Here is a 15423-nt window from a genome sequence, read left to right as displayed (position 1 = left end):
ACCAAGAGTTCGCAGAGGAGCACGAAGGTTCAGGAATTCTTTTCTTCTAGTTGCAGTAGCTTTAGAGACGTCTTGCGAAAGAAACACCTTCTGACCCATCCAGGAGATTTGACGTTTAGATCTAGCTGCAGAGAGAACTGAAAGAAGATCTGTAAATTTCAGGAACAGAATGATGACACCTCGTGGTTTAGCTGAGGTAGATGTGCGAGGACCAAGCCTATGAGCTCTTTGGATGCTGAGAGAGGTGGTAGATGGCATATCTAAAAGTTTCGGAAGAAAGGAAGTGAAGAATGAGACAGGGTCGTCTCCTTCCAGGGATTCTGGCAGACCATAGACGCGTAGGTTATTTCTCCTATTTCGATTTTCTAAATCTTCAGTGTGTTGCTGTAGGGCGAGAACCGATTTTTCCAAAGAGGAAATTTGTTGTGAATGAACTGGAATCTCTGAGACTTGCTGCTCCACCGACAACACTCTGTTATCCATAGTAGACCACTTCTCCTCAAGAAATTGCATCTTGTTATTGGTTTGCTCTACAAATGGTTGCAAAGCGCGTATCTCTTCCAAAAGAAGTTCCATAGAGATGGGAGAGGGAACTTTATCAGGAGAGGGAGAATCCTGTTTCAGGCGTTTAGAGGACGCGGCAAGTGAAGACGACTTGCTTGCAGAGGGCTGCATCGAAGAGGAATGATTAGAGGCAACTCCAGCCATTTGGCCTGTGTTAGAAGATGAGTCCGATGCTGAGGAGGATGAAGATGTTGCCATAGGAACGCGCGTAGAAGGAACGAAAACAAACTTTGGACTACGCAGCTTTCCCATAAATATCTAACCTTCAGGGCGTAGAGAGCACCAAAAAATACCAGGGAGATCAAGTTAAATTGGTTGATGAAGGAGTGCTCTGACGGGAGGTTAGGCAGACAAGGGAATACACCACTCACAGGCAATGCTGGATCTCCTGAGTAGGATATGTAAACTAGTTAAGCAATTGAGGTAAATAAGTGTCCAGCAAGAAGTGCTCGTATAACTCTCAGCAATAACATATAAAGTCACCTGAAATCACAAAGGAGTAGGAGCAGCAAACCTATCCATATGCCAAGAATCTGAGGAGAGTCACACACAAAATGGCAGCCAGCGTGAGGAGACAAACTCAGCAATTAGGCAGTATGGCACGATATGAGCAGGAGTCATTCTCTGTGGTTGTAGTGTATAAACAGCTATCCAGAGAAGAAACAAGAAGTTATTGAGGAAGCCAGCAAGTAATGAGCGTGTCGGTAGAAGTGGCAGTTCCCGATGATGAGGCGCGCATATTCAAAATGGCGGGCGCTCTCAGGGAACGAGTACAGCGGTGAAAACAGCATGAAGCGCAATGCGCTGGAGCTCCAAAAATAGTCTCACCAGAGGCACGAAGCAGTCCGGAGCACAATGCGGGCGGATGAGAACAAAAGGCTGAGAGGAAACCGCGTCGGCATTTTACAAAATGCATCCCGGTGTGACGGAGCGGAATCCCTAGGCGGCTATCTTGCGCGGCACCTTAGCCACGCCCCTCTAGTTAGTTTATTACAAAGCCAAGAACAGTTGGGCGTACAGAAACCTCAATATGAGGGTGTAGTAATACTTTGGAATTAATACATAGCCAAACCTACGGTTGAAGTTAAGGTGGTGCAACATGCACAGAATAATCAGTTTCAAGGACCAGCACACAGAAGATGACTGTGCATACATCAAGATCCCCCTTCATTGGAGGTTTGTGGGTATAAAGCATTAGTCTGCCCCTACACTACAACTAACGTGACATCCCTACTTAGCATTTCGCAAGGCAAGATTCCCTTAAAGTGTCAGCATGTGAAGTCTTCCTAAGAAGTCTCTTCAGATCAGATGGGTCAAGTGATATAAAGCTACAGTAGTCTTTCTAAGATGTTCTCTCCCTCAAGACAAGGCAGAAGTCCCCCGGACGCTGTCCCTAACTTTGGTACATCACTCTTTCAGGTAGTATCCCAAGATGCATTGCAGCATCAACCCATCCATTCAAGCCACCTCCTCGTAGGTGATTTTCCACACAGCAACTTGGCGGGATGACCTTGATTCCCAGGCTTACTCCAATGAGAAAGTACAACAGTTCTTTATTATCAGTATCAACATTCAATGCATACACCCCTCCCAAAGCCTAACTCCTAAAACAAAGACTTTATTCTAGCTAACAAGGATGAATTCTCCACCTGCAACAGAAACATGAGAAAGAAAAAATCCAAAAAGCACATGAAATTCACTTATTAAATCTAATGCGAGAGCTTCCGGGCAAAAATTCAATTCAGGCCAACAGAAATCAGACAACATAAGAAATGGCACACAGGCCTCATGAAATTACACATAAAGTGAACGTTATTTAATGAGCACATCTAAATTAGTATGTTACATAAGCACATCAAAATACATGAATACTTGTCAGCAACATGTACGAATTCTACACGTTAATGTTTCAGATAAACACACATAGGTGCAACGTTTATCTCTTCACATTCACATTGTATTTATCCTTAACACTGCACCTATCACGTTATTACAGTTCACGTTCTAAGGTTTTAAGTTAACACAATAAAGGATTATATGTGGGTGCGGTCTACCCATGATATAATGCACCCCTACAAATGAAAGAGTAAAAATCACTCTCTAAAAAAAGAAAAACAAAGGCTGTAAGCTATTATTTGTTTACTTGGTAGGCATCCTGCGACAGGGGAATAGTTATTTACATGGATACAACAACAGTATTTGATACTTGTTCTACAGTAAATTTCAAATTAATTTTGCACCACATTTGGTCCCAGACACAGTGAAAATGAGGTTTGGCTATACTCCAAGTGAATTGGGGATATGATTAATGCCTTCAATGTTTCCTTCTATGGCATCGAGTGTTTCATTTAACTGCAACCCCCTTGAAAAATCCTGTTTACACAGGTTTCGCCATTACCAGAGGGCCCGAGTTTTCTAACCCCTCCGAATTTTGACCAGGTAAATATCAGAAGGTCCAAATTAGGGTATGTGATGTGAAAGCACCCAAATCCGCATTGCATTTCACAGTGCAGTGGAAACGCTTGTAATAAGTGATATCAACCTATTAAACCCATGGCTATTAGAATTTAAATGGTGCGATGCATAGTACGTAGTGTCTGAGGCACCCATGATAGAGGGCTATGTGCCCATGTTCTATCAAAAGAACAAATATTTATTAAGCAATACTCACAATGGGGATCAGGAGTGCCGCCCTGAACTTGCTTACCTCATTCATTACGGACCGGTCACAAATAGTTAAGATGGTACAATTATACTCAGGTCCTAATCAGTTGTTCTGTGGTGTCCCTCAGGGCTCCTCATTGAGCTCGACCCTTTTTAACATTTATGTTGCCCCTCTAGCCAGGGTCGTAAGATTCTTTGGGCTGGAGGTGCTATCCTATGCTGATGACACCCAAATTATAGTGCCTATTACCAACAACATAGAAGCTTCTGCAACTAACTAAAAAATTGCATGAAGGTAGTGGCCTCCTGGATGGTTGAGATCAGACTCAATGGGTACAAAACGGAGGTTTTAGTCTTTGGAAACCAACAGGACATCTGGTCAGAGGCCTGGTGGCCTGATACGCTTGGCCCTTGCCTGTGCCCCGGGTCCATCGCAGAAAACCTTGGCATCTTAGTTGACAATTCCCTTTTCCTGGACCCCCAGATTAGTAGAATGGTGTCCACCTGCTTTGGGATTATTATGACTCTCAGGAAGATTTCTCAATTTCTTTCCGTTTCCTCCCGAAAATAGCTGTTGTTGCCCTCGTGTTGTCACGTTTGGACTATTGTAATGCACTCTACTTGGGTATCAACAGGGGACTTGTGCATCGACTACAGCTGGTGCAGAACGCTGCTGCCAGGCTGTTGATGGGCCTTCCCAAATACCACTCGGTTTCAGCTACTATCAGTAAGCTGCATTGGCTCCTTGTGGCCGAAGAATCCTGTGTAAAGCCCTTTGCCTCACTCACAAGGCCTTCTATAACACTGGGTCGGAAGGCCTTAAAAGGCTTTTTCAAAGATATGTCCCTACCAAGCAGTTTAGATCTGCCAGTAAGAATCTGCTGGCAGTCCCAAGGTTTAAGAAAGTAAGGTGCGCTGGTAGAGCCTTTTCTTCAACTACGGCCAAACTCTGGAATTCCCTTCCCTCCTCAGTCTCTGGACTGGAGTCTCATTCTTTCTTCCGTAAGGCCCTGAAGACTTGTCTTGTCACCCATTCATCATCGTGAGCCCCACACATTATCGTCTGTTGGCCCCTTTCCGCAGCGCCTTGCACCTCTAGGCAAAGTTCATGCTTTATAAGGCTAATATTCATTAATTCATTCACAAAACAAGTTGGCCTTTGCAGTTTTTAGATGGAAGCCTAGATCTTATTGAGAACATCCATGACCTGACAGCCCTCCGCCAGGGGACCAACAAGCCGCAGTGACCATCACCTGCCCTATCTAAGGCAGGGCACCGGAACTCCTTTTCTCTGCCTGGTTCTGTCATAGGAGCATAACAGATGCAAGCAGAGAAAACTTATGATGGCCCTGCCTTAGAAACCTTCCTGCATGTCAGGACTGTGTGTGTTTTTTGTTTTAGTTTGTGTAAAATAATAAAGAATGCTGAGCAGGTTATAAAACATAGCACCCACTCAACAGCCTATCCTTCAGTGCATCCCATGCACCACTGGAAACATTGAAGGTATAGATATTTCTGCCAGACATGTGAAGATCTGAAAGCCTAGCCGGAGGTCACCACCAGGGGAGCAGAGTACAGGGCTGTCGCAGTAGTTGGCTATTGCTAGAGGGCTGGCTTGACACCCACCAATGTCTAGATGAGGCTCATGGTCACTGCCATGATTTTAGGGTGTTGGCTGTCCTGAAAAGTCGAAGAGCTGGAGCAGTGGTAGTTATGTTACCATCTTTTACCGAGGTAAATATCTGTGTTTCACTGGACCTCAAATGGATTGTGCATATTTTGAGAGTAAACATCAGGGGTGGGCCGCAAACTTGGCTCTGCTGGAGGAGCTCACAGAGTTTGACCCACGCCCAGAGTTATGGAAAACTCCACGAACCATCAAAGAATTGTATTCTCACGTGCAGCTCACCAACGTTAAGGTATCGAGTGCAAGCGAGATAAACTGGGCCCTACGGCGAGTCCAGGTGCGATTTCTCAATGCAGGCGGTAACGTAAGGTTGCTACGGTTCACGTTGAGAATGCTGCTGCTCGAGTAGAAATTTCGAGCAGCAGAAAGAAGCAGCACCCTCTGGCAAGGCATGTGGTGCCATTTGTTTTGATTGTACAGCACGGAACAAGCTCCCGGTGCTAACAATCAGCATGAGGAGCGTGACGTGTCGAGACTCCATAGCTCATGGAACTCCACAAAATTTCACAAAGTTTTTATGTAACTCCATGGAATTCCGCAGAGAAAAAACAAAGCAATAACACAAACATTACAGAAAACAACAATATAAAACAAATACAATCAGCATAAATCACAGCCACGTGGTAAAGACATTAAAACACAATGTAGAGCACAATAAACCACACAACACAAAAAGGCAACACAAAACAGCATAACATTGCAAATCAAAATGCACAAAAACAATTCAACCACAAATCAAAACGCACAAAATAGCACTACAACACAACATAAAACCATAATACAGCAATCCATCCTACTACATTAATGTAACACAAAGATGCAACACCAACCCAGCCATCCAATGTTAAAAAGCAAAGCACAATGCAATTATGAAGGGAAATGAGAAATCATAGCATCATAAGGACACAGCAAGAGCGCAAGTTCATGCAATAATATAATACATAACATACAATGCAACACAAAACAGCACAAAATAATACAATATAACACACCACAGAAATGCAACACTACACCAGCCCAGTGACTACACGAAACACAACCAGACAGCAATATAGAAACACAATAAATCATCACAGAAAAAATATACTCAAAAAAACCAACACCACAAAACACAACGAGTGGATTAATAATACTTGCAGAGCATGCTATGCTCTAAAGTGGGTGTTCTTGTGCTTTAGGAAAAAAATAGGCAAAAGAGATTAGGTTAGAAATTGTCATGATTAAATATTAGTACGAAATTGTAAAAGATCAGCAGAAAGATCGAAAAATAAGGTGAGCAAATTACTTTTTTAAATGAACCTTTGTGTACAGGACCAGCCCAGTTCTTGACTCACCCCACTCTGCTTGTGAGCCTGTTAAAATGTTCCTTTTTGACTTCTTTTCAATGAGAGAACATTTAACCAGCATACAAGCAAGGATTCAATGGTTTGCTTAGTACACAATTATTTCAGATGCAAATTAAAGCGTATAGGGCCTGATGCAAAACGATTCTTAATAAGGAATTAAAAATTGTATTGAATAACAATTTGTGATTTCTTTTTAAGAATCTACTAAAATGGATTTGTTAGAAGTGGGTGTAATTTGCACACTGATTTCTATTGAATGCTTTGGTAGTTTTTAGAATCAATCTATGGATTAAGAGTATGGTTCAGAAGATACCAATTTGTAGTGGGTCGTTATTCCGCCAACCTCATTAATATGAATGAGGTAGGTCGCAAACTGTGACCCATTGCGATTGGTTGGAGTCACAGGCCTGGTGGCCTACTGGGGTCAACAGACCCCGTTTGTGATTGCTTTTAAATAAAGCACATTTTGTTCAGGTCGAGTCCAGGCAGTGTGCATGCGTTGTCTGCAAGACCTGCTGTAATCACTATACAGAGTGCAATCCCGCCTGCCGCTTGCCATTGGTTCACTCCTGCATTGCCCTTCTTTGCTGGGTCCTCATTGTTTTGTGTTCCCGATACATTCCTTCCGTTTTTTGCTCAGCAGCACCAGCCAACTACAGTTTCCTAACACTGTAGGTGCTTATTGTGTTCTTTTGGGGTATACTTGTTGTATTTCCTTTTCTTGTTATTTGATCATCACTGCATCCTCTTCACGGGCCGCTGCACACATAACTTTTATATACACAGGTGCGGCGCTTCATGTTTCATCACGGCGTCTGCTTTTATCTTTCTTGTCTTTTAATTGCTACCTAACTTTACACCCCTTTATTTTTTGCAGTTGTAGCGCAAACCTGACCTGAAGGTATTGGAGTGCTTTACGTGAGCACCAGTTCTCCAGTTCCAAAGTGGCAGCTCACCGTGCTAACATTTTCTAAAAGCACATTTGTATTATATTCAGCACGACTGCTCTGGGCACTAATATGAAGCGGTGTTTAATTTCACTTTGCAATTAGGCGTGCCTGCACAGTTGGAGCACTTCAATGTCTACGCTCACTAACGAGGCACCTCTTTCCTGTTGTTTTTGGTTTTTTTTTTTGCAGTTCTAGTGCGAACCTGATCGGAAGGTATTGAAGCGCTTTCCCTAATCACCAGTTCTCCAGTTACAAAGTGGAAGCTCGCCGCACAAACATTTTCCCATGAGGACACTTGTATTATAATCAGTGTGACTGCTCTGTACACTAATATGAAGCAGTGCTCAATTTCACTTTGCACTTAGGCGTGCACAATTGGGAGCGCTTTGGTGTTTACTCACACTAACGGAGGCACTGCTTTCCTGTTGGTTTTTTTATAGTTGTAGCTCTAACACGACCAAAAGGTATTGGAGCGCTTTATGTGAGCACCAGTTCTTCAGTTTCAAAGTGGCAGCTCGGCACGCTAACATTTTCCAACAAGGACATATGACAGCATTAGGTTTGCTCCTCCGCTCCCTTGCTGAAAACCAGGACTTCAACAAACGCTTATTACCCTCTCTTTCCTCTCCTTTACTTGATTAGTTCCCCTGTGAAATGGATCAAAAAAAGAAAGAAACACTTTGGGTGCAAATATCTTTTTCTGACATTTTTCTGTTCCAAAGTGCAGCCTCCCCACAGTGTAGAAGCCCCCTTCTAAATATGATGAACCCCACCCTTCTAGCCCTGACATCACTCAACTCACACCGCCCACCTCCCTACAGTGTTTACTTATGCTCTGCCGCTGGCAGTTGCCCCCCACCCATTTTCTCTCTCTCATTCTCTTTCTCTCGCTTCCTCTTACTCTTATTCCCTCTTTCTGTTCACTCCTCCTACTTGCTAAAAACCATGATTTCAACTAACACCTCTTACCCTCTCTTTCCTCTCCTTTTCTTTATTTGTTCCCCTGTGAAATGGATCCAAAACAGAAAGAAAGAAACACTTTGGCTGCAAATGAAGTCTTTTTCTATAATTTTTCTATTCCAAAAAGCAGCCTCTGGATGGAAAGAATAAAAAGGTTCAATATACGATACAAAAGAAAACTAAATAAAGCAATACAGAGTGGTCACAAAATAGCCAGATTGGTTTATTCACGACCACACCCATTAGCACCAGTTCACAAAGTTTACCAGTAAAGCACTACTTTTGTTTTCTCCTCTTTCTTTGAACATTGTTTTTCCCAGGTGGGGAGGTGCACCATTCCTGGAGATACTGCAATACCTGGTTGATGTGTAAAGTGGAAAATGCTTAATGTGATCATTATCAGCGGTTTTCTTGTTTTTTAATTGATAAAATGTGTCCTGTGTCTCTCTGTTCGGGGACGTGGTATTTTTATACCACACTGCTTACATGTTGTAAGAATATAAGCAATGAACATTGAAACAGGTCAGTCATGTTCTTAACTTTTCGGGCAAAAACACTCAATGATTTCTGAATTAGTTTAAAATCGTTAAGGTAACTCTGTTGTTTCTGCTTGCATTTCACATGCTTTACTTAATCTTGCATTCTCTGTGAGTGTTTGCTATTTCCAGAATGTTGTTACTTTTTTTTCCAGCCAGCATATTACTCTTGCCTCCCCTCCCTCATAATATATTTCCCATTTTCTGGTTCTCCAGCACCGCAAGGTCATACGAATTCACAATAATGCTATGCAAATATCATCACTCCACTGCATACAAAAAAACAAAAGAAGAAAACATAGTCATTTTCAACACCAAGAGATCTAACTTTAACAAATGCGAAACAGACTGCATTGTAAATGCTTGTTTATATGTCCACTCCACTCCAAACCAAAGCATATGGGTAAAAGACATTGTCATTCACAACACCAATAGCTCTAACTCTCGCAAATGCGAGATTTGTCGCATTGCAAATGCTTGTTTTAAATGCAGCCCGTTTTCCTATGCGTTTAAAAAACAAAAATTAATGCATTTGCGAACATTTTTGAGGAGCATGCCGGGGTCCGAGGGACTACTGGTTGCTCGTAAAAATGCTTTTGTTGACATTCACCAAGGGGAAGGGGTTCCTTGTAGACCCCTTTCCTCTTCTGAATGGTTGCAACTAATTTTGAAGAATCTATATTTGGAAGATATGTCCTTTACACAATTCCTTCCATATACCAATTGTGTATTTATTCCAAAACACAAATTGCAATTTGGTAACATTTTACTGAACCACCATTGGGGTTTCTGCATTAAAAAAAGCTATTTTCCAGTCCCAAAGGCTCAAATTTTACCTTTGCGACCGTAAAATTACATTGTGCATTAGGCTCCTAACATATTTATTTATTCACTGTCACTTGAGTAGCACCAGAAGTTCATCAATTGTCATTTCTTTTCCAGGGAGACTCTGGGGGTCCTTTGGTCTGCAGTGTAAGCGGTACGTGGCTTCTGGCTGGAGTGGTGAGCTGGGGTCCTAAAGTGTGCGCTTCGCCATTAGCTCCAGGTGTCTATACCCGAGTTACTTCCTACGTCAACTGGATCAAAGACATCGCATCAGTTCTGGACTGTGGTGCAGCAAATACAACTTCTACAGCAGGGATTGCCCCAGCAGCACCCAGCTCTACTGCTTTAACTAGTGGGGTCCAATCACCCATACCCACTTCCGCAGTAACTTTAGCTTCAAAAGCTTTAAATGTGTCTACAACTGTGTCATACTCCAGATTGCTGGACATTTCCTCCCTTGCACGAGCAGCAGTTTCCGTTGTTAACACAGTACCTCAGCCAAGCAGCTCACCTACCTCAAAAGTTAACAGCAGCTCTACAATTTCCAAAGAAACTAACTCAACCAGTGCACCAGTCTCTGGCAAAGTCACCGTAGGCACAAGCTCACTCACAGCGGGCTTGCTGCCAACTGCGAACTCAACCTTTAGGTCAAATACACCCTTTGTTCCCAACATCACAATAGCAGCCACATCTAAGTGGGTCACTCAAAATACATCCATTGTAACTTCAATTGTTGTCTCCAATTTTACAACACCATTGAACACAAACTCCACAACCAGACCTCTCAGCTTAAATACTTTGTTTCTACCCAGCATACCTACTGCTTCCACGTCCAGATTTATTTTACCCAATTTCACTGCGCCTACCATTCTTAGCAGTACCTCAAACTCTACTTCATCTTTAATGCTGAAGGTTTCCTCCACAACCGACCCTAACTTAACCCACACATCAGGGCTTATCATTTCCACCACAGATAAAAAGATATCTGAGCCCATTTCCAATATGACCACAGCAACTAACAACTTCACAAGCACACACAGCTCTTCTGTGCTCAGCACCCCCATCACAACAAATTCACTGGCGATATCCAAAGCAAATTTCAACACGAACACCTTGCAGATCACTACATCAACCACACCATTATCTAACTCAACCCCAATACCTGTCTTTACTGCAAATGCCAACGTAACCTCTGCGGGACAGGTGTCTTCTGCCCATTTCACTGCCACGGTAAGCACTTCTTCCTTTAACGTCAGCACTACATCCACCCCCAGTGTAGCCAATACAAAGGAACCAAACTCTACCGGTGCTGTCAGCTTTACACATTTAACCACTTCCACACTGGTCCTTACACCATCTTCTAATTTAACAAGAAACATTAGCTCTACCACAAATCTGTCTATGACAACAAGTGACTTGGTAAAGATAATTAAGGCCACAGTGCACCAGTTTTGGTCCCAGATCTTACAGTCATTGCAAAATACCAACATATGGACAAAAGAGGATGAGTTACTAGTTTAGCTCAGTAGGCCAGCTTTTTATGGGAGTGAACGCAAATGCGAATCTACTTTTAAATAAGTGAATTGTGATGATTTGCTAAGTTTTGTGATTTATAATAACATGGATTCAAATAAAAGAGCGATTCATAAAGATATTGATTCATAATGACAGAAAATGAAAATGTTAATAAAAGTTACAATGATGTAGCAATTCACAAAAACATGACTACGTACAGAGACATAGCAATCTGCAAAGAAAGGGACATTAGTAGTAACATAACGATATGTAGTAACAGAGCAACTCACAATGGCATATTAATCATTAACATAGAGATTCAGAATGGCAGTAAGTCACGTAAAAGATATTTAAAGCAGCATCACATTCACATTGTGACAGTGATTTACAATAAAACATGCTGCTGTTTGTCTGCACTTTTATGGATATGTATTTGTATCCGAATAAAGTTTATATTGATTGATTGATTGAATAAAACATCAAGTTACTATGTGGTAGCGTTTTTCCCATACTTTATGTAGCAGTTCAAACGTATATAACAGGAGAAGGTTATAGCTATACTATTACTTCGGTATGTGTACCTATAACATTATTAACACTTTTTTTTTATTTATTTTTTTTAAAACCTTTATTAATGTCAATCTGGAACACAGCTATTCAGCCGACATCCCGGAGGTTCGGCAGCCAAGTAAGAACAACACATGAAAGTGTCCACAGCTCTGGTACAGGATAAAACAAAGGTTCCTTTTTTAAAACAACCTAAAATAAATAACACAAGCAAGGCAGTGTACACAGTAAACCCATGCAGGTTCTCGATGGGGGCGCAGGCCCATTCTCAACACAGAGCAAAGCCACCGGTCGGGTGGATGAGGGAGAAGCAGGGGCACTAACAATCTAGCATATTATCCCCGAAAAATCCCAAGTTGGAAGTGAGGCTAGGGGGAGAGGTGCTCCTCCAACGGTTCAGTGGCCGGGGGCAGACATATATCCCCCCTATACTGGTTCCATCGCCCCCATATCTTATGCCATTTCTTAGGCCGGGCACAGTACACCGTCTTCTCCCTAAACATGTTCCAGTCCATATTTTCCATCCATGCATCCACAGCGGGAGGTCTATGAGAACCCCACAGTCGCGCAATGTCACGCTTCGCCACCATGTTTCCCAGGGTCACCCATTGAGTCTGCACAGCATCATAGTTAGTAGGACCCCAGACATTCAAAAGACAGCGCCGTGCCTCTGGCAACAGTGCAAAGCCTGTGATCTCCTGCATCACAACATGAATTCGCTTCCAGAACTCCGCAATCACACCACATTCCCATATGATATGTAGGAAGGTGCCCACCATCCCACAGCCCCTCTTGCATAGGCCGTCCTCAGAGAAACCCATATGAATCAGTCGGGGGCCCGTGACATAGACTCTATGAAGTATCTTAAGCTGTACAAGCCTTAGCCGTGCCGGGATCGCGACCTCCTTAGGAGAGGAAATGGCATACTGCCAGTCCTCATCATCCAGTTCAAGACCGTCCCTAGTCCACTGATCACGCACCCCGAGGAGGAGGTCGGTCCGGACATTAACAAGCTTCTTGTAGATTAAGGAGATTGTACTCTCCGGCATATGGCCATCCAGAATCCGATCCTCCAGGGGGGAGGACTCTGGCACAGCCACCCCCTCGACGAGGACAGACCACAGAGCGTGGCGCACCTGCGCATACCGGAAATATTCCGTACCCTTCAGATCGTACTCCGTCTGTAGCTCATCAAACGATTTCACTCGTCCCTTCACCAGGAGGTCCCCCACTCTGGATAGCCCAATCAGGTCCCATTTCTCGAACCCCTTCGTGTGCCAAAGTTTCCCCAACACATCGGAGTCAAACAACGGAGTGGCGCGGGTAAGCCTATCCTTCCAGCCCAACGAGTTCGTAACAGCTTTCCACACTTGCACCGCCGTCTTGGTCGGTCCCGTGAGAGACCCTTCCATGGACCTGGAGTAGAGTGCTCTAAAGTAATTACCCCCGCGCAGCAACCATCGGTCCATGGCAAAGCCAGGGCTCTGCGCCGGTCCGTAAACGCCGTGGTTGATAGCACTCAACTGGGTGGCCCAATAGTATCGTCTGATGTCAGGAAGCGCGATACCCCCATCGTACCACGGAAGGGTCAGCTTTGCGATGGCTATACGCGGTCGGCCCTCCCACAGCAGCGAGCGCTGGAGGCCCTCAACCTCCCGAAAATAGCTGGCCGGGACCAGCTCAAGGGTATTCTGCAGGGCATAAAGAAAGCGGGGAAGCGACATCATTTTGAACAGCGCGGCCCGGCCTAGGAGGGAAAGCGGCAACCGCCGCCAACCCGCCACATCCCGCCGCAAGCGCGCCAACGGAGGGAGCAGGTTTCTCTCGTACCGAACAATTGGATCGACGGAGATATAGATCCCTAGATACAAAAAGCCATCCCGGGCGATCTTGATCGCGCAATTCCGCGGGAGAACAGGGACTTCTCCCCACAGGGCGTACAGATACGACTTACCCCAGTTAATGGTGAGACCCGAGTTCCTACCAAAGGAAGCCAAAACGTCACAGACTACTATGAGAGACTTCCTGGGGAGGTGAGGTATAGCAAGATGTCATCAGCATACAGAGAGATGCGGTCCTCATGGTCTGGTGACCATCGGATCCCCCTTATGTCCGGGTGCCATCGTATCCATGCCGCCAGCGGTTCGAGGGCAAGAGCAAACAACGGCGACAGGGGACAACCCTGCCTGGTGCCCCTCTCCAGCTTGAACGGGCAGGAAGCCCTACCATTGACCGCAACTTTAGCCAAGGGTCCTTCATATAGTAATCTCACCCAGCCAACAAAGCCAGGCCCAAAGCCGAATTTTGCAAGTGCGGCCCACAGATATGCCCACTCTACCGTATCAAAAGCCATCGTGGCGTCAAGTGCGTCCACAACGGTCGACTCCCGCAGCGTCCCCGTCCGTGCAAGCACGCCGTGGATGCGCCTAAGGTTCAACGCAGTGTTACGATGCGGGATGAAACCGGATTGGTCCGGGTGAATCAAGTCCCCGATCACCCTAATCAAGCGGTTGGCCAATATTTTAGCAAGGATTTTCGGCTCGGCATTAAGTAGCGAAATCGGCCTATAGGAGCTGCATTTATTTCTGGGCTTGCCGTCTTTGTGTATGACCACAATTGTCGCCAGACGTTGGTCAAATGGAAGGCATCCCATTTCCCGCGCCTCCACAAACATAGTTCGCAGATGCGGAGCAATCTTGTCCGGACGGAGTTTATAGAACTCAATTGGCAGGCCGTTCGGGCCCGAGGCCTTGCCCGGGCGCAGTGAACGGATAGCACCCGCGACTTCATCAGCTGTGATGTCACCATCCAGGTCGTCCCTGTCTATATCAGAGAGGCAAGGCAGGGCCAGGTCACGCAGAAGTTCACATGAGTCCTCTACCGGCCTGTCCGACACCGAGGTGTAGACCGTGCGGAAATAATTCGCGAAGCACTGAACTATGCCATCCGGCTCAGTAACGCTAACGCCAGTCTCTGTAACAAGTTCTGGCACCACACGATTAACCCGCTCTTTTTTATCCAGCCCCGCTATTAATTTCCCGGCCTTGTCCCCAACATCGTACAGTCGCCCCTGCTGCTCCCTACTCAGGGCTTTGGCCGCGTCCGTCACCAGGGCCTTATACTCAGACTGCTTAAGGCTCAATTTATGCAGCGTTGCTGCCGTAACCTCCTCCTCCAAGGCCGACTCTAGAGCCGCTATCTCCGCCTCAATCTGTGAGACCTCCGCATCCCTCCGACGCTTGGCTGCCGCTATCAAGGAAAGGGCCTCTCCTCTCAGCACAGTTTTAAACGCTTCCCACAAAGACACCGCAGACGCGACCGAGCCTAGGTTTTCCTGGAAGTAGAGATCGACCGCCTTCAGCACCGCGCTACGAGTCCTAGGGTCACGGAGATACCAGGGGTTAATCGGGGCCACCCTACCCCCCACCTCTCGACCAACATCCATACAGATCCACACCGGCGAATGGTCAGAAATACCCCTAGCCATGTGCCTAGCCTCAGACACAAAGGAGGCGTGTGCAGCCAAAGTGAGCACATAATCAATTCTAGAGAGACTGCCATGCGCCCCTGAGTGGAAGGTGTACTGCCGCTGAGTGGGATGCAGCAGTCTCCAACAGTCAACCAGACCAAGGGTATCCACAAAATCAGTAAGCCATTTCTGCGCCCCCCCAGTGTTCCTTGGCGGGTGTCTATCAAGCAATCCGGAACCAACCGCATTAAAATCGCCACCCACCACCAACATCCCCTCTGGGAGATCCAGCAGAGCCCTCCCCAGGTCCTCAAATGTGGAGGGCTGCAGCGCAGGAGGG

At 45.2% G+C, this 15423-nt stretch overlaps 1 protein-coding gene across 1 annotated transcript in view; it reads left to right on the top strand.

The window, feature by feature from the left end:
- The window catches only part of LOC146811650 (uncharacterized), a 112531-nt gene extending 101032 nt beyond the window's left edge, over window positions 1-11499 (top strand). The window contains exon 6 of the mRNA XM_085618623.1: window positions 9650-11499. Within this exon, the coding sequence (XP_085474749.1) occupies window positions 9650-11053 (1404 nt within the window). The 3' untranslated portion in view covers window positions 11054-11499. The remainder of the gene's footprint in view (window positions 1-9649) is intronic.
- The last annotated feature ends 3924 nt before the right edge of the window (window positions 11500-15423 follow it).

This window comes from Triturus cristatus, chromosome 7 (genome assembly GCF_964204655.1).
Source record: "Triturus cristatus chromosome 7, aTriCri1.1, whole genome shotgun sequence".
Taxonomy (NCBI): domain Eukaryota; kingdom Metazoa; phylum Chordata; class Amphibia; order Caudata; family Salamandridae; genus Triturus; species Triturus cristatus.
The sequence above is the reverse complement of the archived record's forward strand: the minus strand, read 5'-3'. Positions and strand labels throughout refer to the sequence as shown.